General features: G+C 46.4%; 7 protein-coding genes across 7 annotated transcripts; 3 read left to right on the top strand and 4 right to left on the bottom strand.

Annotated features, from left to right (window-relative positions):
• Positions 1–1,843: 1,843 nt before the first annotated feature.
• On the top strand, positions 1,844–2,550 carry RhiXN_09418 (phosphatidylethanolamine-binding protein (PEBP) family; the record flags this gene model as incomplete). The annotated part of the gene is made up of 3 exons (XM_043329234.1): positions 1,844–2,024; positions 2,087–2,310; positions 2,365–2,550. The coding sequence occupies 3 exons, from the start codon at positions 1,844–1,846 to the stop codon at positions 2,548–2,550; spliced, it is 591 nt and encodes a 196-aa protein (XP_043180680.1).
• A 388-nt stretch (positions 2,551–2,938) lies between these two features.
• On the top strand, positions 2,939–3,731 carry RhiXN_09417 (phosphatidylethanolamine-binding protein (PEBP) family; the record flags this gene model as incomplete). Its single annotated transcript, XM_043329233.1, has 3 exons — positions 2,939–3,182; positions 3,250–3,473; positions 3,534–3,731. The coding sequence occupies 3 exons, from the start codon at positions 2,939–2,941 to the stop codon at positions 3,729–3,731; spliced, it is 666 nt and encodes a 221-aa protein (XP_043180679.1).
• Positions 3,732–6,276: 2,545 nt separating this feature from the next.
• On the bottom strand, positions 6,277–10,147 carry RhiXN_09416 (translation initiation factor SUI1; the record flags this gene model as incomplete). Its single annotated transcript, XM_043329232.1, has 13 exons — positions 6,277–6,651; positions 6,707–6,759; positions 6,818–6,943; positions 6,998–7,329; positions 7,383–7,527; positions 7,579–7,652; positions 7,709–7,713; positions 7,992–8,119; positions 8,184–8,332; positions 8,387–8,620; positions 8,699–9,185; positions 9,239–9,905; positions 9,965–10,147. The coding sequence occupies 13 exons, from the start codon at positions 10,145–10,147 to the stop codon at positions 6,277–6,279; spliced, it is 2,958 nt and encodes a 985-aa protein (XP_043180678.1).
• A 3,847-nt stretch (positions 10,148–13,994) lies between these two features.
• Positions 13,995–17,270, bottom strand: RhiXN_09415 (Retrotransposable element Tf2 protein; the record flags this gene model as incomplete). The annotated part of the gene is made up of 3 exons (XM_043329231.1): positions 13,995–16,010; positions 16,084–16,149; positions 16,206–17,270. The coding sequence occupies 3 exons, from the start codon at positions 17,268–17,270 to the stop codon at positions 13,995–13,997; spliced, it is 3,147 nt and encodes a 1,048-aa protein (XP_043180677.1).
• A 134-nt stretch (positions 17,271–17,404) lies between these two features.
• On the bottom strand, positions 17,405–18,592 carry RhiXN_09414 (Retrotransposon-derived protein PEG10; the record flags this gene model as incomplete). Its single annotated transcript, XM_043329230.1, has 1 exon — positions 17,405–18,592. One exon carries the CDS (start codon positions 18,590–18,592, stop codon positions 17,405–17,407), a length of 1,188 nt encoding a protein of 395 aa, XP_043180676.1.
• Positions 18,593–20,128: 1,536 nt separating this feature from the next.
• Positions 20,129–21,148, top strand: RhiXN_09413 (Transposable element Tcb2 transposase; the record flags this gene model as incomplete). The annotated part of the gene is made up of 1 exon (XM_043329229.1): positions 20,129–21,148. One exon carries the CDS (start codon positions 20,129–20,131, stop codon positions 21,146–21,148), a length of 1,020 nt encoding a protein of 339 aa, XP_043180675.1.
• A 2,987-nt stretch (positions 21,149–24,135) lies between these two features.
• RhiXN_09412 (uncharacterized protein) lies at positions 24,136–25,892 on the bottom strand (the record flags this gene model as incomplete). Its single annotated transcript, XM_043329228.1, has 8 exons — positions 24,136–24,518; positions 24,577–24,689; positions 24,742–24,851; positions 24,944–24,971; positions 25,031–25,271; positions 25,330–25,445; positions 25,500–25,600; positions 25,662–25,892. The coding sequence occupies 8 exons, from the start codon at positions 25,890–25,892 to the stop codon at positions 24,136–24,138; spliced, it is 1,323 nt and encodes a 440-aa protein (XP_043180674.1).
• Positions 25,893–26,548: the final 656 nt, after the last annotated feature.

Below are 26,548 nucleotides of genomic sequence, written 5' to 3'. Positions count from 1 at the left end.
GAGCCCAGATCGGACCGTTCTTAAGCGGCGGCGCGCTTAGACACATCTTTGACTGTATGTGTCTCGGTTCGCTTACCCACACCTGCAGTTTATTATGTATCGGCGATCACTGTCGCCCCATTCTACCCTTCTATTGACCCACGGCCCCTTCTCGGTGAGCGCCACTGTTGCCTCCAAGCGCTTCCCGCCAGACTCCCAAATCGACGGAGGCGACCCCTTGCCCTTTTAGGGACCCTCTTTGCCTTCCGATGCTCGCGAGCTTTGCACACGATCTGCATAGATATAGTCCGCCAGCTGGAGCCTCGGATATGGCTAGTGGTACGTGTGCGTTTGTTTGGTCGCACCTAGATTCAGTGCTCACTATGCCCAGCGCAGAGATGACGAGTCGTTACTCGCCCCCGTTGCGCGCCCACATGGTTCATCTCACCTCACCCACCCACCTTAGCGAGCCATATTGTTGTTGTCAGTATAGTCTTTTTATACTTTGTTTCAACCTCTCGCGTTTTTCTGTTTTTTGTTGTATGCCAGTCTCATCTCTGTCTGCCTTTTTTATTTTCTCTCTCTCGGGTCGTTTCTCGCTTTGTGCACTAGACGCACGGTTGGCCCACCCACCCGCGCTTGGCTCGAATCCACTACCGCTTTTGGGCACGCCAGAAGGCGGCGAGCCTGGCTCCGCCGCCCGCCGCTTTCTGCCACACTTCCCCTTAGGAAATCGATCCCAACTCCTCCGCCTGGGTTACACCGCGAACGCGGGTTCAACAACCAAAAAATGGCCGAATGGGAGTGTAGTATTTCAAAGGAGTTCGCCGAGCACGTTATATACGACAATAATATCTGCTAATTCTGTTTCGACCGATCTTGATCAATCCTGTCAAACCCGGCCTAATAGCGATGAAATTGTTATCAATAACAGACTCGGATATGGCGTTGTCTGCAGCAAATCATCCTGCAGTATGTATGCAGCAACGGGGCAACAGTGCAATATATGGCACCCGGGGTCTCGTTGTGGTTTTTGCACGTATCCCCAGCTCGATGTTTCAATCTAGTCGCGTGAGTTGGCTTGGGATTTGGCAAAAATTATTGAATGGAGTCATTGTTATTGTTGAAGTCAACGCTATTACTAGGCCAGGTTGGTATGCGTGTGCCTATCGAGAACGATATGGTGGTGGGATTAAATCAAGGAAAGATTATGTTTTACATTGGGCATTTATATATTATGTAGAAAAAACGGGTTGAGAGAGGCAGGCTCCGCGCAGGTTAGTTGGATATTGTGGTCTGGCGTTGGCGCGGGATTGGGAAGGAGTTGACCTGGGTACATCTAGAGATCGCAGGGCCGGAATTGGTCCTGGGTCACGTGTCGTGATGGTCTGCCTCAGTTGGTGGAGGCCGCTCGTCTGGCTCCGGTCTGGCTGTATTGGGCACGGCTACTCGTACATTTCGTCAAAGAACTATTGAAAATTCTGCTGGACTAACTTGCAATTGCCTGGGTTAGGTCAACTAGGTAACTTCCCGTGGTGTTTACAAATTACAAATTCTATGTGGTTACAAAGAATCAATAAGTTGTAATGGGAACAGTATCCTTGGTAAATTCAGTGTGGTATATATAGATAGGCCACAACCTAGACTCATAGACATCCCCTGGAGGGTAAAGATCTTTACTTCCCCTTTCCCTTGACATTGATTTTACTATTTGTTTTGAGAAACTTCTTCCAACCAGCAATCTTCTTAGTATCTTAGCTTTAAGACATTCTTGCATAATTGACATTTGAACACTATGTGGCACTTAAAAGCACTTCTCACACTCGGTACCTATGTTTATATAACTTCGGCTCTGGCAACTCCAATGGGCTACGGTTACCCGACACTATCTCAAGTTCAGCAGAAATTCACCACCGAAGGCGTGGTGCCTGATGTTCTTACGTCCTTTAATCCCACCGGATTCTTGTATCTTACGTACACTGGAAGCCTTTCTGATGGCACAAAAGCCAAGGTTGTCTTACCGGGAACAAGTTTCGCAAGGAACGGTAAGGAGAAATACCTGAAGTAGCGTGACGAAATCCGCTTAATGACGAATGATTGTAAATAGATACTTTGAATACTCCCCAATTTTCGGTTGAAGGCATAAAAAATGGAACGTACCTAATAGCAATTGTTGATCCGGACGCTCCATCCCGAGCAAATCCGACGGTCTCGCAAATTCGACATATGTTTGCAACTAATTTTGTTGTATCGGCCACTCGTTCGGCTTCGGTGATACGTAGCATGGTGCTCCAGAACTCAACAGCCGCTATAAGCCCATATTTCCCACCCGTAACTTGACTTATGTTTCTACCATTTCATCTCGCTAACTATATGCGTGTCCAGAATCCTCCAGTCGGCTCAGGTGCGCATCGTTACGTTGCGCTGCTGTATGCCCAGCCGAGCAACTTCGACACTGCGTCGCTAAATGCAACTCAGTTTGCTAGATTCAATATTTCGAGTTTTGCGGCGAGTGCGGGTTTAGGAGATCCTTTAGCTGGGACTTTCCTGACAGTGGATCAGAAGGCTTGAATCTGGTACATTATGTCATGAGCTCAGATATTAGTATAACGCATTACGCAACCGAGTTCAACAAGGCCTTTGGAAGTAGTTAAGCAATTTGAATACCAAAGCTCCGCTTGATAACCGACAAACCTAGTTCAGTCGACCAGCAAATGTTTTCAACTGCACGTGACGCTTCTTCAGCCTAACAATAAACATAAAGTGCCGTGCCGATAACATCGCATGTATCCCGGAAAATGATGTAATTAGGGATCTTCTGGCATTCGAAAGCACCACACGAGGATCTACGAAGCCAAAAGTGGCTTGGATGGCGCAACGAAATTCGACCCTACAGCCACGTCATGTCGAAGGTATAAAGGCTTGAGTTTCAAGAGCAACACATCCAATCCGCGTCACCATGGTCAAGTCCCAGCTCCTTTCATCTCTGTTATTGGCTAGCGGAGCTTCGGTTTTGGCGTCACCATACGCTAAATATCCGACTTTGTCTGAGGTGAAAAAGACATTTTATTCAGAGGGAGTCGTACCCGACGTCATTCCATCGTTCAATCCTACTTCGCTTCTTTATCTAACATTCACTGGGGATCTCTCGGATGGCACAAGTTCTAAAGTGGTATTACCCAATACCAGCTTTGTTAGAAACGGTGAGTCGCTTGGAGATAGATCTCGTAAGACATAATTTATCTGAAACATTTAATCTCGTGATGACAGATACACTCGTCCCCCCTGAGATCTCTGTGCAGGGGGCAAAGGGTGGTCCCTACGTTGTTGCTATCGTCGATCCCGATGCTCCGTCGCGTGCTTCACCGACCATTGCTCAGATTCGGCACTTTCTTGCCGCGAACTTTACAGTCTCCAGCACTCGTTCTAAGTACGTTCCCCAAAGTTTCGTATTGAAGAATTCTACCGCCGCGGTAAATGACTATCGCCCACCTGTGAGTCAAATTTCAAATGATAAAACTATGTGGTAAATGACCGCCGCCTTGTTTCATTAGACGCCTCCTGTTGGGTCCGGTCCTCATCGCTACGTAGCGCTTCTTTATTCCCAACCAAAGAACTTTGATATTTCATTCCTTAATGTCTCCGACATTCGGTTGTTTAACATCTCAAGCTTTGCTGAGCGCACTGGGCTGGGGGAACCATTAGCCGGAACCTTCCTCACGGTCGAGCAAAAGAACACTACTGCCGTGTAGTAAAGGTCAATTAATTTACGCATCGTTAGTGCCATATGTATCAAGCACAGCATTACTTCACCTCTTTTCGAACGATTCCTGTTTGACCATTCCATAAATGACGCGAATCGATCTACCAAAAGCAGCACTAGAATAAACTCGGCTATGAACGAGGGTCATTGACGTTTAGATCTCAGCGACTCCAACCCCCAGTGACTGGCGGGCCTTTTCACTACAACTAATTAGGCGCTCAAGATCATCTGGGCGCCTTGTATGACCCCATCCGGTTCCTGCTTCTCTGCAGCTGTCAATTTCCTGGGACATGTTTGGAGGCTCAACAAGTTATAAGTAAAGCTTCCCAAAATCGTTAGTCTGTTTACGTGAGCCATTTTCACAAATCAAAACACACACACACCAATGGGTACGCGGTGTCTCAAAAACCTACAACTATTACAGAATACCTGTGGCATATATTTAATCCCATTCAATTGATTTTGGCCCGACTTCGCGTGTAGTTAGAACACATGTAGAGAAATTTGCGCTAGGGGTGGGTTTTTTCAACTGATAATATGTTTTTCGGTTGCAGCCGACAGTGTACTACCCTTGTCGGGGAGTAACTTGGGTATCTCGAGGCTCGAACGATGAGCGTGCAAATATTGATTACTAGCGCTCATCACCCCGATAAGGAAATTGTACCCACATAGTAGTGAGCCACATAGCTGGAGAAGGCTAGCGATAGCGTACAGTTCTACTCCGATTCATTTTTATGGTAAATGACTGAGCGACCCACGAAAGAGAGCATAGCTGTGCACGCGCGGCCCTGCTGGAAGGAATCAGACAGGGGCTAGTTGTGGCAGTGGTTATAAAATAGACTATCAGACAGTTGTCCCCTCCTATAAACGGATCTCAACCGGATCGAAAAGCACTCCAAAGAGGGTGTTTAAGCTACTTCATGACCTAACCTATGATGAATTACTCATTTTCTGTACGCTTGATGAGCAGGACCTTGACGGGCCTAGATGCGACAAATTTCATATAAGCCGACTGAGATCGATGGATCAGAAGATGAGCATCACAAAATATAGTTACATCCGTTTGTGGCAGTTTGAACTGCGAACCAATTTATACAGAATGTCCGAGGATATTTTCTAAGTACTTTCACCAGCAGCATTACCTTATCGAACAACCATGATGCCTCGGGTGTGGGGCCGTAAGAGTGAAACGCATTGTCTCACGTTTCGCGAACCAAATGCTATGCATCATCGTCTCAGGGAAGTTGCTGAACTCACGATCGATTTTGTGTCCAGTGCATTCTTCGCCACGACTCGTCTGGGGGCCACACTACCGGAAAGTACTCCAGGGTAAAGCTATCGATGGCCCACTTGGCCTCCGGCTGGTCTCGTGCTTAACGCGTGTTGGCGGATGCGTGTACATAGGCGTCTCGTATTAAAAGTCGAGATAAAGGACTCTGAGCGATAGTTCTCGAACACTGCGGTCCTTACCTTATCACCTGTGGCCAGTTAAGATGGGCAAACCATCGCCATTCATTTGCTCTTCAGGAGCCCTTCCACTATCCAATGTGAGGTGAGGAAAAGAATGGGGACTATCTATCTACCAACCCACTAATATTCGTCTATTACGGCCAGCCCACAAGCAGCATTAGTTCAACCGGTCTCGGGATCCCAGGTGCCAGGTTCGGTTAGCCCAGTCGCTCAATCGGGTTATCGCCCCAGGCCCGTAAGGGGCGGTATTGCTCAAGGCCGGTAATCGAACCAGAGATCATCAACAGGTACGTTCCATATAAGTCACTTTGGAGCACTCGAACCAAGTTAATTGATTTATCCTGTCAGATGTGAAAGGTGATATGTCGTCTTATGTACCTAAAGTCTACCCCCATGCCCTTAGAATGTACATATGAGCTCATATCCACTATGAATTATCTCTTTTTTCGTCCCGATTTCTATCAAGAGGCGCGGGTGAGCCCGGAGCGAGATCAAGATGATAAGGCATAGCAGGTATGAGTGGGCCTAGTCAAAGGTAATCCGACGAAAGAAATTTAGCCACAGTCGACTTGAAGCCTCTTTTCATCACAGCTGTCAACCCAGAGTCTTCCCTACTCAGCTTAGCGATCATGGGTGGTGGAAATTCTAGACGACGACTGGAAGTGGATCCAGAGATATGCAAGAGGGATTCAGAAGACCAGAAAAGAGAGGGAATGTGGCTGACAGTGAGCGGTGCTGGCAGACTTAGAAGATAGCAAGTTCATTCCTAGCGCTAACGTAGTCTAACCATGGGTGCGCTAACTAAACCGACAGGAAGTCTTAGTTCAAGGATGAAAGTCCCAATTTTTTCTGTATAATGCAGCCAAGCGAGTCCCAGAGGGTGGTCGTAGGGTAGGTCTATTCAAACGTTTTCAAATCCATGTGGCATGGGGATGGGCTGAGGCCAGCTTCTGAAAGCGAACAAAGCTAATAGACACAAAAGGATTCCCGCGTGTATGCGGTGGGCAACAAATACTCAAATTCTATAAAAGGTAAAAACAAACCAGTAGCACCACTAGAAAGGTTTATCGATCTGCCATCCCTACACTCCATCCAATCACGTCAATGACCCCTTCAATAGCAGATATTCCATTGTGTTCCCCCCAAGTCGTTTGGAGGAATGTCACATCTCCATGGCTATCATCTCGCGAAAAAGTGCTGATAGCACCAAGGCCCTTGATTTCCATGGTGGCTACCACTTGATTTCGGCGCGTGTTACGTTCACTAATAAATGTCGAAAACTCCTCATGAGGTACTTTTCCGAGAAGCACATCCTGAGGATTGAATGGGTGGGGCGGAAGCAACGATTCCAGCAATGCATCAAAAAGCACCTTTGCGTGCGCAACTGGAATATCCCAGTCATCTGTTGCGTGGATAATTGTGATTGGGCATGTTATGTCCTTTAGCAAAAAGCGTGAGATACGTGGGTGTATGTGACATAGTGACAGGCCTCACGTTGATGATTGATAAAGTATCAAAACGATGCCTCAGGAACCTCAACACAAAGCCTAATTAAAAAAACGTAAATAAGGCGTGCTTGAAACCAAGTACCACAGACCGCCTCACCAAACACGAAACGGAACTTTTGCAACGGCTGCAAGATCGGAAGCTTGCCTCCCAAATCATATGTTTCAAGTAACGTGGCAATTGATGAATAGGGGGCAAGTAAAACCATACCCCTTGGCGAAACACCTAAAATGGAGGTTCATATTCCTCTTTTGGAACCCCGATCGATGTACTGCCTACCTTCCTCGGCCAGCTCAGCCACTAGCCCAGCGGACACACCGGTTCCGAGACTCTGTCCAACAACCGTAATGTCCGCTTCTTTTGCTCCGTTTTCGATCAACCAATCCCAGGCAGCTCGAGCATCTAGGAGGAGGCCTTGTTCGGAAGGTACGCCTTCTGAATTACCAAATCCACGGTAGTCAATGGCAAGCACGTTTGCATTGAGCCGTGAGCTCAATGTCGAGTAAAGTCGCGTGCGCAGGTGAAATGCGCGCGTCATCGCGTTTCCATGAAAGAATAGTATCGTCGGATGATCTTGTAGCGCGGTCGGAAGAAGGGAGGCCAGTGTTTCCCTGCTTAGGACCGTAAATTATGATAAGCACATTCCTCACAAACGCTCACTTACCTCTTTTCTTTCAAATTAGCGGACTCGCCTTTGAAGGGTGGAGCAAGTCGCAGATGCTTTTGGTAAAAACTGTCCGCGGCTACAAACCAGGCCCCCAGTCGTACATCGTCGGCGGTCGTCAAGTTTAGGTTGAGCGTCTTTCCAGCTGGCATAAGCGTTAGAGATAACAGCAGACTAGATTTATGAAAGATCATACGAGCAAGTCCATATAATTCTGGGGTATCATAATCCGCGTTTCGAGGAAATTTCAATGCGTGCATGTATAGGGCACTACAACAGAGACAATTGATGCCTCACCAAAGGGTAGCTGAAGGGATTGGACATACTGGCGCTGGAAACCCGGGGTCATGAGAAGAATTATAAATATTGCATATAAACCGCCAAGATATATTAAGAAAGTATGCGCCCGCTTCAAGAAACCACGATTGCCGGCGTCCGCCATGGTGGTTGCAGCGAGACGTACGGGTTACTGAACTATTTCAAAGCATGACCAGCTGCTTAGTCAGCGTCGTATCAGGGCTCTTATTAATTCAAGTGTATCATTATTGAGTGATTGAACAAGACGGGATAACATATAATCTGGTATCATTTACCACCTTTCCCCTTTACTGAGCTCTCAGATAATTTAATCCACTTTTTGGGTAGGCCTAGTTCGAGAAGTAGGGTGGTCACGGCCTTGATCTGACTACCTTGCACCATTACTTCTAATTGCTTGGGCTTTTCTACGCAAGGTGAGACTACGAGTTTCGTTAGTTTAAGTGATTTCGTATTATAGACCAGAAAATTTATGAGAATACTCACCACTAGTGCTGGATGCACATCGTTTTCGAAGTTCTTCCGATAACGTCTCTGGGTCGATGCCGAAAGGTTCAAATCCAGTAATAAGTGTAACAACTTTTCGCCCTTGTCGTGTCTTGGTTTGAACATTAACAGGATGAAGTGGCAGCTTCCTGTATTCCAGAGTTATCATTTTGATATAAAAAAAAAAAAGTATCGAAACTCACTTAAAATTACCAGTCCCGCCGACTCTCCACATTCCTTTCATATTTCCCGAAAGTCGGTCGACCAGTTCGTCTCTTCCCACAAAATCCTTGTCATTCTCGCCCTTTCGTAATAATGCGCGCGAGAGAACCTCGTCGAGAACCACAAACTTGGGGTTGGTCGGATGCTGGAGGTTATGTGCAGTGATATATTTGGTGAGAAGGGGCCTTAGGGAGGAAATGGGGTAATGAGGCGCGCTAATGATACAATAAATGTGTGATTTTAAGCTTGCAAATTAGCATGGAACTCCACTCTATTCTAAACCCAAGGCTCACCTTTCCCCACATAATTCGAAAAACCCATCGGTGTTTGCCTCGGAGAACCAAACCTCCTCGACCAGAATTTCCTTGGTAGACCCGCCAGTCGTACTCTCTTTTTCTCTCTCCTTCTCTTTTCTCTCTTCGGCTCCCACGGTTTTCCATCCCCATTTTATGGCCTCTACTAGCGCCGGGTGCTTCGTATCCACCGAAAATATCAGCAGTTCACCCCTTACGTCCTTGAGCTTGAGAATCCCATCCTTCTCAAAGCCTTTCAGGAACTGTGCAAGCTTCTTATGGGAAGTGTGTTTGATATCGAGATGCGATAGGAGTGTCTTGGGATCGATAGGTTCATCGGTTTCGTTTGATTGAGGGAGAGTTGGGCGAGCAGGTCTCGAAGGAAGAATATGAGATGAATAAAATGTGGATGCTGGAAGTGGGAGTGCAGAAGCATCGACTCGAGCCAGTGCATATAGGGTAGTCGACCGCAATAAGATTTCGATTTCTGCAGAGTCTGATGTTGTGGTTTTACATTGTAATAACGACCGTGTTGCTCACCTTGAGCAGAAGGTACCCGTTCTGATGTAACCGCTTGCGTAGACGCCTCGCCTTGTTCGATTTCACCATCTAACTTGACATCTTCGACGGCAGTTGTCACGCCATCCACCGAACCTATCGTAGGCGCCGCGGCCTCGGGCTGGTTTCCTTCTGGTGGCTCCTGCTTGCTCCCCAACGCCCATAGTGCATCTCCCGTAGCGTGTAACGTTATGACCGCCTTTCCCTTTTGGTCGTCGTCATCTCTTAGCTCTGAGCCGTTGACCGCCATGCAGCCCACCACGAGCGGGGTTGTACTCCGATACTGTGTAATGCTGACTAATTGACCTTGGGCGAGGGAAGGGATAATAGGCGAAGGCACGACTCCAGGAATCATCAGGTCTGCGCCGCCTGTGCGTGGTAGGTTGAGTGGGATGCGTTGATAGTAAGAGATGAGTCCGTGCCTACGAGAATGGGGATGACGGCTGCGGGTGTCGAGATTGTTGGTAGAAGTGTAGGGCATTTCCATAGCGTATACACTGAGCATAATGTGGTGTAATCCAGACATATGAATGAGCAATAGTGTATTGGTAATGAGACGCTTACCGGTCGGTACCAAATTACTCTGTACGATCCCTCCTTTCCCTATGGAGAACCATAAGGGCTCCTTCTCCATAGACGAGTATAGAACCTGTTACATGAATAAAAGGATTTAGGCGCAAAGCTATACTGACCAGCATTTCGACTCACTCCAGTCTCATCTAGGTGAGTGTCAAATTTACAGCTGCTTATACCCTTAGGCACCAATGCATCAACGTCGATTTTGTCTTTGACGTCCGGAAATAATACAAGCACTCGTTGTCGAAGTACCTTGACATCAGAGTTGCGCAATGGGGAGGATGTGAAGATCTTGTGAGGAGGTTTCTTAAACATTATGATGGTCAATAGCCCCAAACGCCTGAATCAGACCCTCACCGATCTGACGTCAGGCTATGGTAACATACACTTGCGCCCAAAAAGATTGAGCCACGTGAGCTCAAATCAATGACGCTCACGCGTCACCCGCACGATTGAGAATTCGTTTACGATGTAATAGTAAATTATGTAGATACAGTAGTATAGAACATATGTACAAAGTTTTAGATCGAAACTAAGTCTCCTCGTGGAGATACGCGTGAGCAAAATTTTTGGGCTGGCTCATTCTTTTTGAGCATTTTCAAATTGCACCTGCAACTGCATGCATGCACCCAAAATGACATGCAAAACTGAATAATTTGGATATGAATTTTAGTATTTGGTGTTTCCACCTTTAGCTAAATACACAGCTTGTACTTGACGCGGTAATGAATCATACAAATCGCCAATATATTTCGGGGAAATTTGTTTCCATTCGTCCCTCACTATTTTCCATAATTCTTCCTTATTCAAAGCGGGAGGTTGGTGAGTACGCACGCGCTCCTTCAGATGCCACCAGACGTTCTCGATTATATTCAAATCTGGGCTTTTTGACAGCCATGGGAGGACGCTTACGCCCCAACTGGCAAGCCAACATTGTGTCAGCCTGGCTGTATGCTTTGGATCTTGGTTGTGCTGGAATGTAATGTTGAACGGGGTGATTTTATAGTTGGCAAGGGTTCCAAAGAAGGCGTCCCCAAGGATTTCAATGTATCCTGGGGCGTTCAGCTTGCGTTGTATAAGGTACAATTGCCCAACTCCCTCTCGGGTAATGCACCCCCAAATGAAGATACCCCCGCCACCATGAGATATTGTCTTTTTGGTGTATCAGGGATTATACAGGGACTCACTAGGCCGCCTCCTGTTAAGAGTCGTGTAAGTACAGGAGTAAGAAAGAATTACTATATACAAAATGTATATGGGAATAACTAAGAACTAGTATTAAGAATCAGAATATATGCACAGAATATATGCACAATATAGGCTAGGTTATCAGGAATAACAACTCCTAACAAATAGTCTAGCAACTATGAAGTGCAGGTGGTTGGTTATGTATAGTACCTTAGACTAATGTTACTTAAGCCTAAGTGACTAAGGGTATGTATACTTAAGGTCTCTGGGATAGTACCTTAAGTAAGAGGGCTACCTGACTAATGTACAGGATTTATAGGATTGGCCTAATAAGTATAGGACTTATATATGCTTAAGTAAGACTTAAGACTTATGGGGTTTACCTAAAATATATCTAGGATTTATGAGATATTGTAGATAAAGCTATCTACAATATAAGGGTTATGGTGGATTGAAACACTATCACTCAATCACAACAATCCTTACAGTATTGTTGCACTATACTCAATGTTGAACTCAACAACTGTGACAGTCAAGGGGCACAGGGTTGCAGTAAGTACACTAATAGGTTACCCTGTGTCTGTTGGGACTGGCCTATGGTCTTAGTGCGCCGAATAACCTCCTATGCTATTTACAGTGAGTCAATCACTAAAGTAAATGCGCAGATAAGCTGTTAAAGGCTTGTGTGTATATGTCAATATATAAGAGTGGATAAATGAATGCATTAGAAGCGTCTTCACAGGGTCCTTTTATACCCTGAGAAGGCGCACAAACAAGTATATACATGATTGATACCAAGAGGGGGTACAGGAGGTACAGGTGGCAACTGAAACACTTGAGGGAGCCAATACTTTGGTACATAGTAAACAAACAATAGATCCTAATATTTGCCCCAAGGCAATGTTTGCCCCAAGGCATTATTTACCTGTGTGGGTCCTTAGATGTCCCAAGGCTAAGTGTTTCATCCTTGGAGTAAACAATCCCAAAGGTAGGATACCTCTGCATTGGGTACTACAGTAAATGGGGCATAACTCAGCCAAATGTTGTCCGTTTTGGGAGTTTGACCCAGCGTTCTGGAGCGCACAAACATGCGCACCTAAGCGCAAGCGATTCGGCAGTGTGGGATGCCCGGGTGATGGAGAAAAGGCGCATTTAGTGCGTCGGCGCTTAAGGGCTGATTAAGCGCCGGAGCACTTGCCTATGCGACAGGGGGGACCCTGAATATTTCTGTGTGTAGCCACAAGATAGAATCTTGAATGATAAATACTACAAACAAGAGAAATATTACTTGTCACTGTTTATCTACTCAGCTGAATTTATATATTTAAATGAGTGAGAAAACAGCATATATGCAAAAGGCATCGCATATTAAGGGCATTCCTGAGCTTTGTAGGTTTTGTAAAGGTCACTATTGGATAGAGGGACCTTGAAAACCTTAGTTTGCATCTTTATCTCATTTATTTACTGTGAGATTACTAGTGTAATTAATAAAATAAGTACAGATTAAAGAAGAAATGTCATATCCATAACACCTCCAGTAATATTGGCCGCTGTCGGCCCCAAATAACTTGATTTGGACTTTGTCCGAGAAGACAATGTTGTCCCAGCGTGATTGTGGCCAGAATAATTGACTGTGGGCCCACGCGCAACGGGCTTTTCTATGCCAATAAGTGAGCAGGGGTACTTGGCGGCGTTTGTACGGCCGTAAACCCAGCTCTTGGAGGTAGCGGCGGAGGGTAGAGGACCCGACGGCAGGGAAGTACTGCCGTCTAATATTTGCTGCTGTTGGTACTCTACTCTGAGCTAGGGCCAAAGCGGCAAATCTGACATTGCTGGGGGTTAATTTTTGTGGGCGCCCAGGAATGGGATTGTGTCAATCGAGTGGGCGGTCAGTAAGTCCATACTTGGCCCAGATACAACCAACAGTTGCGTGAGAGACCTTGGTCTGAGGTTGCAAAAGCTGAACAATAGCCCAATCTGAGTATTTGAGCTTTTTCAGCGCAATTATCTGAGCCTTAGTCTTGGGACTAGTGTATTGAGCCATTTGCGCACTTTCGGCAGGTATTCAAGCGTAAAAAGGGGTGGTAAATGGCACTCGATGAGGGAGGACCAAGTAGCTTATATAAAGTGATCAAAAAGAATGAGCCAGCCCAAAAATTTTGCTCACGCGTATCTCCACAAGGAGACTTAGTTTCAATCTAAAACTTTGTACATATGTTCTATACTACTGTATCTACATAATTTACTATTACATTGTAAACGAATTCTCAATTGTGCGGGTGACGCGTGAGCATCATTGATTTGAGCTCATGTGGCTCAATCTTTTTGGGCGCAAGTGTATATAACACATAGTTACACTGTTACGGTGCGGAATCTCAAGGGGTAGAAACATGAGTCTTACTGTCGTACGCCAACTGTAAGGTTGGGTACACGCTAGTGGGCGGGCGCTTATGGCCGTACTACTACAGACACTGCTTATGTAACTAACTATCTAGGCTATACTAATACTGCTTAGGGCGGTCTACTACTTCTATACAACTGCAAGGGGGCCTTAGGCCTGGGAGGTGTGGTGAGTAAAGGGGGTGGTGAGTGTCTGGGAACTACTTAGGGGCCGGCTACTTAGCTGGCTGACTACCTTCTCTAATGAGTAAGAGACAAGGTAAAATCAACTTGGTGTTTCCAAGCGATTTCCCTGCTGTATATATAGACATAAGTGCGCTATCTACATGGTCTGTGCGCGTGAGAAAAGAAGTACATGTTGGAAAAAGGAAGCATGCTGCGGACTGCGTAGAAGCGTGGATTTCTCCTAAGCGCCCTTGGCACGGCATCTTGGCGCGGCATCTTGGCATAATAAGCGCCGAGGTCACGTGATTGAGAAACAAAAGATATAGAGTCCGTAAAAAATACTAAAAATAATAGAAAAATCGGGCGATTCTAGTGGTATATTTAAGGAGGTTGTAACATTGCCCCCCCCTTAAAGGCTCTTGGCGGCGTCACGAGCCTTTCTGAGTCTTGCTTGGTTGAAGCGTTTGATCTCTTCTTGGCTATGTTCCAATAGCTCCTCCGGTTCCCATGAATTGTCCTCCGGACCATATCCTTTCCATTTAATCAAATAGAACCATTTTCCCCGTTGGCGTTTAGAGTCAATGATTTGTTCGACTTCGTATTCTTCTTCCCCTTCTATTGTCTCAGGGGGAGGTTGTTCTGGGAATGGCTGACTGGGTGACTCGTGGCTTTTTGATAGTAGCCCAACATAGAAGACGTTATGGATTTTTAGAGTCTCCGGTAGTTCCAGGCAGTAGGCGTGGCTGGAGATTTTTTCTATGACCTTGAAGGGACCAAGGCGTTTTGGGTCCAGCTTATTTGAATTGGTCCTAAGGTCCACGTTCTTTCCATCCAGCCAGACTTTTTTGCCTATTGAAAACTCTGGTATTACTCCTTGACTTCTGGTCATACGTTCTTTACTCATTTGGAGGGCTGATTCCGCTTCTTTCCACTCCCGGGCTAGTGTATCTGCTACTGCGTCTGCTTCTGGAACGTTGGCTGGTACGTTGGACGGGTTCATGACTGGGTTTCGTCCATAGACAAGTTCAAATGGTGATTTCCCGGTTGCTGCATGTTTGGCATTATTGTATGCATATTCTGCCAATGGTAGCCACGCGGCCCAATCAGAGTGGTTGGCTGCAACGTATGAGCGCAGGTAGAACTTGATAAACTGGTTGACCCTTTCCGTTTGTCCGTCTGATTCTGGGTGGTAAGCCAAGGAAAATGCTGGTCTGACCCCGAGTTGCTGATATAATGCCCTCAAGAATTTTCCTGTGAAGGTAGTTCCCCAATCTGAGATGGTTTTGACTGGTAATCCATGGAGTTTCCAGACGTGAGCAATGAACAAGTCAGCAAGACCCTTTGCGGTGACCTTTTTGGAAGTTGGGATGAAATGTCCAAACTTGGAGAAGGAGTCAATTACTACCAAAATTGCGTCGTGCCCACTAGACTTGGGAAATCCTGTGATGAAGTCGTAGGAAATTGTGTGGAACGGGAAAGGGGGGACTTCTAAGGGTTTCAGGGCAATGACAGGGGCGTGAGCGCGGCAATTGGCTTGACAGGTAGGACAACATTCTACCCATTCCTTGGCGGATGACTTCATACCCGGCCACCAGTAGTTGCGGCTTAGGAGCTCCAGGGTTCTTTGCTGTCCAGGGTGCCCTGCCAGGGGTGAGTCGTGGAATTCCTTGAGTAGTTGTTCCTTCAGGGTTTCCGAGTCTGGGACAACTAGTTTACCGCGGTACCAGAGGAGGTCTTCTTCCCAGTCATAATCTCTGTATGCCTTACAAATTGAAGGGGGAGCATTGTCCGCATCTTCTGTGAGGAATTGGATAATGGGATCAAGGGATGGGTCTTCCCTAAGCTTGGCGCGGATCTCCGTGACAATTTCCAGTTCTTCTTCTGACGTGTTGGCAAAGACTTCTGCAGGCAACATGACTTCTGGCTCTGGTGTCATATCAATGTAATCCAATCTTCTGGAGAGAGCATCCGGTTTTCCTGATTGTTTCCCTGGGCGATAGTGGATCTCAAAGTTGAAGTTGCTCAGGAAGATCCGCCAACGTGCGTGCCTTCTGTTAAATGTCCGTGCCTGCATCCAATATTCCAGGTTCCTATGATCTGTGAAAACCTGGATTGGTCTGTCCGTTGCCTCTAGGAAAATTCGCCATTCCTCTAATGCCTTGATAATTGCCAGGAGCTCCTTGTCATGGGTGTCGTAATTTGCTTTGGCTCCTGAGAAAGATTTCAACATGTAGGCGATGGGGTGCAACCGATTATCTGGGCCTTGTTGACTGAGTATGGCTCCCATGGCTACTCCCAAGGCGTCCGTTTCAAGGTAGTAAGGGAGGTCCGGGTTAGAATGAATGAGGACAGGCGACCGGGTAACAAGGGACTTCAACTCCTGGAACGCTACTTCCTCTAGGTTACCCCATGACCAAGGGGTTTCCTTTTTGGTGAGGTTATGGAGGGGGGCGTGCAACCAAGCTGAAATTGGGGATGAAGCGTCTGAGGTAATTCACGAATCCTAGGAAGGCCTGGACCTGTTTAACCGTTCTGGGCGTGGGCCAAGAGGTGACAGCCTCGATCTTTTTTGGTCCATTGAGAATCCGTCCGGGGAGATGACAATACCAAGGTAATCTACGGTGGTCACGTGGAAGTGGCATTTCAACAACTTGCAGAACAGTTGGTTCTTCATGAGACGGGATAGTACCTCTCTGACATGGGCCGGATGGTCTTCTGTTTTCTCCAAGAAGATGAGGATGTTGTCTAGGTAAATTACCACGGTTACGTCAATCAGGTCCCTGAATAGATTGTTCATAAAATGTTGAAACGCTGCAGGGGCATTGGTGAGGCCAAATGGCATGACTAGATATTCAAAGAGGCCGTATTTGGTTCTAAAGGCCGTCTTCCACTCATCTCCTTCCTTGATGCGTACATTGTTGTAGCCCCATTGTAGGTCCAACTTGGTAAAGATCTTAGCGTGCCTGAGTTTTGCCATGAGGTCATCCTGTCTTGGTAGGGGATAGACGTTTTTGTGGGTAACCTCGTTCAACTTCCTGTAATCAACGACCAATCTGAGGGAGCCATCTGCTTTTTTTACAAACATGACCGGAGCGCCTGCCGAGGAGGTACTAGGGCGGATTTTGCCTGTTGCCAATTCCTCGTCAATGTGTTGTTTGAGTGCCTTGGATTCTGCATCGGTCATGCCGTAGATAGGTCCGGGGGAGAGTTTGGCGTCGGGCGTTAGATCAATTGAGATATCATATTCCCTATGTGGGGGAAGGACCTTAAACTCCTCTTCGCCAAATACCTTAGCAAATTCATGGTATTCTATGGGCAAGTCGGCTAATGGGTTGGGATCTGCTTCCTCCTCCAAGGCTATTTGGACTTGGTTGGGGAAGGTGATAGTGCCTTGGTTCCAATCTATGAGGGGTGACTCCTGGGTAAGCCATGTCATACCAAGTATGGCGGGTGTGTTTCCAATAGGACAGACTAGGAAGGGGATAGAGTGGGAATGGCCATTGGCCAAAACCGCAAGGTGAACCTGGTGCCAAATGCGACCAGTCTGAGATATAGTACCATCTAACATTCTCACAACTTGTGGATTTTCAAGTTGGGTTTTTGGTATTTTATATTTTTCCACAATTGAGGGGGAGATGAAGTTTGATGTGGCTCCTGAGTCAATGAGAGTTTTAAGGGGTTCCATCGGGAAGTTGTGCAGTTTGAGATTGATAAATAAAAGAGGCTTTTTATTTGAGTCTAGAGCCAAAGATACAAATTCGCAATCCAATACATGCACATCTAATTTAGGGGCCAGGGGCTTGACGGTAGTCCTTGGCCTTAGTCTTTTCCCGACCCTTCCTCTTCTGCTACCTTAGCCACCTCCTTGATTGTGGCTTTCCAACCATTAGGGCATTGTTTGATGCCATGCCCTTTTTGTCCGCACTTGACGCAAAGGCCAGACGCGCGGCGGCGGTCCCTTTCCTCTGGGGTGACGTAATTGGGATCCTTGGATAGGCGGACCCTGGTGGTAGTGGTGGAGGTAGTTGTGGCAACCGGGGCCTTGGTGGGGACCTTTTTGGGGCGATTCTCCTTGTTTTCCCAACGAGTGTTGTCAATCTTGATGGAGGCGGCAAATATTGCCTCCAGTTCATTGGGGATGTTGTCCTTGGTGGACAGGAGTTCCTTCACCTTCCAATGAAGACCACGTGTGAATTGGGCAATGTATGCCTCCTCATTCCAATCAAGCTCTGCAATAAGGTTGCGGAACTTGGTAACATACTCAGACATGGTGGTTGTCTGAGTCAGCGCGGCAATCTTCCTGGCGGCTGCCCGTTTAGCGTCGGGGTTGGCAAACGCCTCTTTGAATTTGGCCGTTAAGGCCAAGATGGTGGTAGGGGGGTTTCCCTTGCCCTTGATGATGGTCCCTATGATAGGGAGAGCCCAGTCAGCTGCCTTGTCCGTCATGTGGTATAGTATCCACACAACCATTTGTTCTTCTTCATCGAATTGGTCTCGATGAAGTGCAACCCACAGTAGCATACAATCTAGCCACTGGGTTGCCTTCCGTCCCCTGGAGTCTCCCTTGTATGGGTCTGGGAGCTCCATTTTGGGCCGCTTTACGCTGGACCCTGAATCGAAGGGGGTGAGGGAGCTAAGGCTCCGTTTAGGCGTGTCGCAAGGCTCCTTTTTGGGGGCTCGCCCAAGTTCTTCCTCCTCTTCTGAGTCAAACCCTGTTCCTCTTGAAGGGCGGAAGGGGGCCTTGAGGCCAGGCCTAACCGTGCCTGGAGTGTGGGCTTCCCCTCCTGAATGGGTAGGAGGGGTGACAGGCCCAGTTGATGGGCCAGGCTTGGCTTGGGCTCCGCCCTGGTCTTTGTTGCCAACAAGGTTGTTGGTCTCCTTGCATATGGCTTTGAGCTCAGAGAGCTGTTGGCCTTGAGAGTGGATTTGGGCCTGCAAGGACCCGACCTGGCTGGTGAGGGTGTTGATAGCCTCAAGGAGAGAGGCAAGGGTCGGCTCCGGTTCCATTCCGGGCAGGTGTTGCGGAGGGGGTGATGGGCCGCAAGAGGGTGGTTGGGAGCGGGTTGCCACGGAACGTTGACTGGATTGACTGGGAGGACGGGAGTATGGGTGTGGGACTCCAGAGCAAGTGGAGGGAATTGTGGAAACGGTGTGGGGGAAGGTGCCTGTGACAGGACTTATGAGCGGTTTTTCTGTAGTATACTAACGCTAAACCCTTGCGTCTAGTACCTAGCGTTGGACTGTCCCTACAACAAATCAACAGACCTGGCGGTCGTGATATGAGCGGGTTTTCAGCAAGCGGGTATTTCAGCAGTCTAGGGTCGCTGACTACTGAGTTCCGGCGAAACTTGGGGTATGCGGGCGATCAGAGCTTGTCAGCCTTATAGCAAGTTGGTACTACGTGGGGGTGGGGAGCTTTTGATTATTATGCTCCGCAAGGTGGCCCCAATCACGGTTATTTCCCTTGTGCTAGTACTGGGAGTCCTCTTGTTGTCAATCAAAAGCCTACAGCAAGTCAATTTTACAATGTTGTACACCAACTGTAAGGTTGGGTACACGCTAGTGGGCGGGCGCTTATGGCCGTACTACTACAGACACTGCTTATGTAACTAACTATCTAGGCTATACTAATACCGCTTAGGGCGGTCTACTACTTCTATACAACTGCGAGGGGGCCTTAGGCCTGGGAGGTGTGGTGAGTAAAGGGGGTGGTGAGCGTCTGGGAACTACTTAGGGGCTGGCTACTTAGCTGGCTGACTACCTTCTCTAATGAGTAAGAGACGAGGTAAAATCAACTTGGTGTTTCCAAGCGATTTCCCTGCTGTATATATAGACATAAGTGCGCTATCTACATGGTCTGTGCGCGTGAGAAAAGAAGTACATGTTGGAAAAAGGAAGCATGCTGCGGACTGCGTAGAAGCGTGGATTTCTCCTAAGCGCCCTTGGCACGGCATCTCGGCGCGGCATCTTGGCATAATAAGCGCCGAGGTCACGTGATTGAGAAACAAAAGATATAGAGTCCGTAAAAAATACTAAAAATAATAGAAAAATCAGGCGATTCTAGTGGTATATTTAAGGAGGTTGTAACACTTACTCGCGGTATATTCCAACCAAGGGTTTGAACCAATTGTTGAACGCGCATTCCAATATAAGCACCTTGCTATCAAATTTCTAAAAAGTGAAATATAGCTAGACAGTCCAGTCAATTCGGCGCTGAGTTCTACTTCTACTTTTTTTACACTGGCAATCATTTGCTAAGCAACACGTGACCCAAAAAACGCGCAAGTGCTGCGTCGGGCGACACATGCTGTATCGTACTTAGGTCTAATAATAAAAAAGTTTCAAAATGTGGTCTAGAATGCGTATACAAAATTTCGTAAAATTGTGTAAACTGGGCGGCGTGGTATGGCTGCATTGAGGCGTGCTCATGTTGCATTTCAATTGAAGCTCACGTGCATGGCCTCGTCTCCCTCCTGCTCAGCCGCATGTTGTGTGCTATAAAACCAGTCAATTCGTGCCATTTTTTCTGCACAGTATCCTGCCATGCCTCGCCATCTCTTGCCCACTACTCGAGCAAAAATTCTGGCTCTTCGAAGCCAAAAGCTCTCTATCTATAAGATTGCTAAGCTCATGGGTGTCCACCCTTGTACTGTCTCCCGTACTTGCAAACGACACGCTTCTGCTGGCGACAATCTTTACTCTTGGCATGCTGGTGGTCGTACCCGTACTCTTAGCTCAAGCGATGCTCGATTTATGGCCCTCCAGCTCTCTAGATCTCGCGTTTGCACTGCTGCCAATATTCAGCGGAAGTTTTTCCCCAAAATTTCGGTTGCTACTATTCGCCGGCGCCTCCGTGAAATTGGCCTTTCATCTTATACGCGTCAGAAGGTTCCTCTCCTGTGTTATCGTCATCGCCTGACCCGCAAGGCGTGGGCCAAACAGCATGAAACATGGCGCCTTGCTGAATGGCTCTGTGCTCTCTTCTCTGATGAGTTGAAATTCAACGTATTCCGCTCTGATGGCCGCCACTATTGCTGGAGGCGCCCAGGGGAAGGTCTAGACCCACGCTACACTGAAAAAATGGTCAAGCACGGTGGGGGAAATGTGATGGTCTGGGGGTGTATTACCCCCAAGGGCGTTGGTCGACTTATCCGTATCGATGGACGACTCACTGCTGCAAAGTACATTGAGATACTTAAGGAGGGGCTTCTTGGGACACTAAAGGACTATAAGATACCCATTAGGCATTTTTTGTTTCAACAGGACAACGACCCAAAGCACACAGCCAAGATTACCAAGGCATGGTTCAAGGAGAAATCAATCTCCGTGCTTCCCTGGCCTGCACAAAGCCCCGATATGAATATCATCGAGAACGTATGGAGCTATCTTGACCGTAAGGTTCATTCCCGCAACCCTCCTCCATGTAATACAACCGAGTTGTGGGAGGCACTGCATGAGGAGTGGGAGTGCATTGACCAAGGTTTTATTACCAAGTTATATGAGTCTATGCCTAATAGAATTGATGCTCTGCTTTCTGCCAAGGGTGGAAATACCCCCTATTAATTTTGTACCTAGTTTCATAGCAATGTTCATGTGTTTTGTTGGCTCTTTCACAAGGGGTACGGAAATTTCATATTTCGATCAATTGAAATGCAACATTGGCGTGTCTCAATGCGCTCGTAACATGCCCCTAAGTTTAGCTTTTCTTACGAAATTTTGTATATAAATTCTAGACCTCTATTCGAAACTTTTCTATTACTGACCCCAAGTACGATACAGCATGTGTTACCCGACGCAGCACTTGCGCGTTTTTTGGGTCACGTGTTGCTTAGCAAATGATCGCCAGTGTATATCTATCAGACAACATTCTATGATCACAATTATAGCTTCTTCAAGTTGAACACGCTTTATATATCTGAGTGTGTTTTATCTTATCAAGTACACTTACTTCCTTAGCCCAGAATACACATCGTAGCATAGAACACAATAAGAAATCCAAAAGAAAAGGGATAAAATACCAGAAAGTATAGAAATATCATGTACTTGCTAGTGAGTTCTGGTATACTCTGTTGGCTGTAATTGAGCTAGTAAGTCATAGGTGAGCTAGTTGTACGATATATGCGCAGCAGGGCGCGTAGTCCTCATATAATGACTCGACAGGAACAGTGAGGGTATAAAAGGGCCTTGTTCAAGCCTGGTATCCTTACTTCTCTTGTACTACTTACTATCACGCTCTTTTATCGTGTATCTGCATAGTTATAACTTTGATATATACATCTTATTTCCTTTTTCTACAGAAAAAGTTGCAGTTTGTGCTAGTCATCCAGAGTGTGTAGCCACTTGGACGTTGAAGCGCTACCGGGATATCAGAATCAAAACCGTATTCATAAAACACGGATGCTACTCACTGACGCTTCTCGAGAGTAGGCATTTTGATGCAATCAAAAGCCTACTGTAGTTTCTTAACCTTCTCGACCACGCTCATCCGAGTCTCGTCATAGCAATCGTTCAGGTTGAGGGACCGGGGCGCCATGATAGTCCGTAGCGATTCTGAAAGGTGCGAGAGCAATTATTCATACTTCTACTGGTATAAGATGAAGTTGTACTTTGCGTACGAACCAGACCCCCCGAAAACCTGGCAAAAGCTGTCGTGGTGTTCCCTGCTGCTTCAATCAAAAAGTGCTGGGTGTATGATTTTCGTTTCTCTTGCGCTGCCTTCAATGTCACATGCTCTGCTCTATGATCTGGGTAGATCTACACGTCTTTCAACACATCAGGAGCCAGTTGATTCGTTGTCCGCCATCTTTTTGACCTCCCATATCCGAGTTCCACGGCCGACCTTGCTATCGACCCCAATATCGGATATGGTTTAAATCGTTCTATATAGTACGCTCCCCAGTATCCAGATTGTGTATCATGATACCATAGCAGGGTTCGCGACTGATTGGTGAAATTTGGGGGTGTGACCACTTTGACAATCATTGGATCGTAGCGGAGCTGAGATGTAGTAGCCAACGTTAACAGAACCGACAAGATGATACTGTGATGTTCATATACAAGTCGAGTTACTGGTATAATTATACAAGTTGAAGAAATTGGATAAGCCAGGATGCTGAACGGCAGGCAGTGATTGAAAGGCACAAAAAACAATCTTCGCGGAGGGGTCTATGTAGAAATACTAGTTCGATTTCTGTATAAAAGTAGTAGATTAAAATACAAGTAATGACTGAGTAAATACAAGAGTGGGATAAGATGAGCATTTGGGGCTTGGACAAGGCCCTTTTATACTCTAAAGGCATGAATTACGCGTACACTTGCGCGCACTGGGCATACATCGAGTGAGTCACCCAATTGACTCGATTACAGAACATCCAGTAAACTCTACGTCTTTCTACAGTCTATTCAACAATAGGATGAAATTTTATATACACGAGTGTGGGAGGAGTTTTTGGAAGATGTCCTCCAGTCCTGTATATTATATGCAGAATAAACGCCGGATAAACAACATTCCAACAGCATTTATGGTCGACAATCATAAGTTCATCCCTGGGCGGATCGGCACCTATCAGACGTATTTCCGAATTTATTGTTACCAAAAGCCAGACGCATATACTCTTGAACCCGTTTCCAGAGCTATTATACAGCACCATACACTGTGCATAATTTAATAGCGGCAAAATTATAGGATTATGCGTATATTATCAAAGGGCTTAGGTGCCTCTCTCCAAATACGCTCTTTTACCTTATATGGTGTGTCTTTTTATAATAGGCATCAACTAGAATCTAAAGATTCAACATAATCTCACCCCGACCCTTATATTTCGCTCGCTTTTTGCTCCATGAGCTAACCTCACATTTCCTTGTATAAACATCTTATATTAATATTTAATATGCGGGTCATTCAACCGCAAAAGAAATTTTAGAACCATGAGCAACAACCAGGTGGCCCCCGCTCCCCCGGCGATATACGAACCTGTAACGTGGTTAGTAACTGAACGAGATGTGAACTGACGGTTTTGTTGAGCGCGAGTGAGACAAACAATCAGAAAATAAGAGTTTAGTACTGGACCAGCTGGCTATGCAAGTCTGTCGTACCACGGTAAGATGATCAAGTACGAAGCCTATATCCAGCTTCGAGTAGGCCTTTTATAGTTTTCTGCTGCGAGTTCCCTGTACCCACGCATGTGGTCTTTCAATAAATCCAACTCTTTACTGTGGGTGTATACACGAATTATTCATTCTTCATCGTGCACCACAGCGGCTACGCCCTGCACACCTTATGTAACTGCTGCGAATTTCGATTCAACCGCATTTGTCTATATACAGTATATAGTAGGTAACATTAGGGTATCTCAGAACCAAGTTCCGAGGTCATCTGACACTTGCATACACCTCTCTCTCGATTTCCTGTTGCATTGTATCCCTCAATGCACGATCATACTAGCAAGGATCGTGATGTCCAAACTTTACATTGTGCTTCCTACTCTCCTGAACTATCCTCAGCTGACATGTTATCCTTGAGCTTTGGCTTCTTGCCCATGGGCTTTGACTTATTCCCGAAGCAGTTCCATTTTTTTCTCAATCCATCCCTCTATAACATCCTCTGTTGCATCTCCCACATCTCCACAGTAGCCTTCAACCGGATCGTTGTCTTCCTGAGCTGACAAATCCTTTCTTACATTTCTTTCGATATTCAACTTCATCTGATCCTCCTTCCATTTGACCTTCTGCTTCAATGCTGATAGTTTTAGTTTCTTTTCTTTTTGAGGCGTGTTATCAGAAGGTGCATGAACTTCTACCTCGCACGGAATGCCTTTGGTTTCATGGAATGTAGTGATATAGCTGTCCAAGAAATCGATTGCGGGAGACCTGGTTTGTCCGCTTCCTTTTATTGTGATTAAATACCAGTCGGTATTCGTTTTTCTCGTAGGTGCTGAGCAAAGTAGGATGAACTATATATATATATGTGTGTGTAACATGACTGTACTTACCATCTAGCCCATACTTTGAAAGCAACACCTTTTCCAAGTCATCCCAGATCTTCTTGATCTTCTCCTGCTCCTTATTTGCATCTAACTCCTCGTCCAGGAGATATCCGTTGAAACTATCGTTACACGTATCAAGGCGGGCTCCAGGCTCCGGGAAGTAGTACGTACGAGAGATCAGGCACTTTCGACTGGTATTGACTCATGACAAACCCAAAGACTGAGCTCTGTTGTGTATAAGAGTAGCCAATCTTTACCCAGTAAGTCCTAAGGATATTTGACTGTGATACGTAATAGTAAGTTCTCAAGAGTATGGAACATTCAGTGGATATGACAGGATTTACTAACCGATCTATCATCAATACCCAAGTACCTTGATTCCTTGCGTGTACTTGGCGTAGCTAATATATACATCCTCGGAAATTTTTCTACTTTATTGCCTGATTTCGTCCCAACGGACCCTTTTCCTGGATTCACGGTGTCTTGGATGAATTTTAGAACGTCAGTCCACTCCTGAGCTTTCTCATTGTTTTCCAGGTAAACCTTCAATCGGGCCCTCCATTTTTTGCCCGACTCGTCATTAGGCTTCCGATCGAGCATATCGCTGAGTGGGAAAAATCCGCGTAGTAGATTCTGTAAACCCTGCCTTGTTGTGCCATCAGTGGTCTGGTCCTCCTTCGAATATAATCCACGCCATTCCGCTCAAGAATCCCGAGTAAGTATTGCAACAATCTAAATCTAAATCTATTCCTGGCTTACAAGTTCCCTTCCCAATCCCGCCACATCTATGGGCACCGAGGCACGCTTTCTCAAGGATCTTTCCAGGTTTCTTGCGTTTGCGTCGATTGGCACAATTCAGTTTGATGATAGATATACTGGATAGATTCGTCTATAACTATACTCGATTATACAGATATCAAGCCACTCACTACTGGCTAGGGTTGTCGTATTGTTTGACACGATCCAAAATGTTGGAACCATCGCCTATTTTGGCCCAATATAGTCGGTTCCAGACGGTGTCGTGCTCGCTCTGTGGATGTGCGAGAGCGATCAATCGAGCAGTGGATTCTCGTGTAATGGACGACACGTACTGTGTCTCGTGTAATACCCCGATTTTTTTCAAATGGATTAGGCATGACGATTAAGTATGCGTACTCGGCGTCTGTGTTGGTAGGTTCATCGCTATCCTCGACGTCGCTATCCCCAGCATCGCTATCCTCAACCTCGATCTTGGACTCCTTAACCTCTATAGCCATTATCGCTGAAAACATCGTCTCCAGTTCCTTTTCGGTTTTTGGTTCTATTTTTTTCTGGTCTGCCATAGCCAGAAAAGTGGATCGGGATTGGAGCACCTGTTTCTTGGGAGTGGTATAATGTTAACCGTCCTACACGGCCTGAGAGCGTTCAACTTATATAGTGAATAGTATTTGGTCGAGTGGAAATTATACCGATCAACTGGAGCCACGATTCTGATGAGGAACTTACAACCCAGTCTGACCTCTGATAACCGGATCGCTAATACAACCACCGGGAGTACTTGGCCTTTCGGGCAGTTCAAACGTCGAATCATTCCAGGCACTCGCGTCGACCTCTTCAGTCCAAACCGAGAATCCCCAAGATATCCAAATACCTGGGCGAACGCACCTAGATAATTACATCGAAGTTATAATTTCGTTTGGATTGACTATAGGGATAGTGTACTAATACGTACGAACAATTGCATTCTTCTTGTGATGCCGGAGATCAGATAGTCCCAGGAACGCTTGTCAGCTATCACAGTTTATTGACATGCTTTAACCGGTCGGGTATGGCCTTCCCTTGTACCGTGCCTGGACTGGTGACCTGCTGAAGTTGGTTGATTCGGAGTGAATTCCGCCTGGTGCGCAGCTCGGCTATAATTCCCCTATTAAGTTCTGTCTGCGGAACTTTTCGGCATGCTTGACCTGCAAACTTATCGGAAACACAATAGACCGGCCCA

Source organism: Rhizoctonia solani, chromosome 5 (genome assembly GCF_016906535.1).
Source record: "Rhizoctonia solani chromosome 5, complete sequence".
Classification (NCBI taxonomy): domain Eukaryota; kingdom Fungi; phylum Basidiomycota; class Agaricomycetes; order Cantharellales; family Ceratobasidiaceae; genus Rhizoctonia; species Rhizoctonia solani.
Note: the sequence above shows the minus strand (reverse complement) of the source record. Positions and strands in the feature narration are given on the sequence as shown.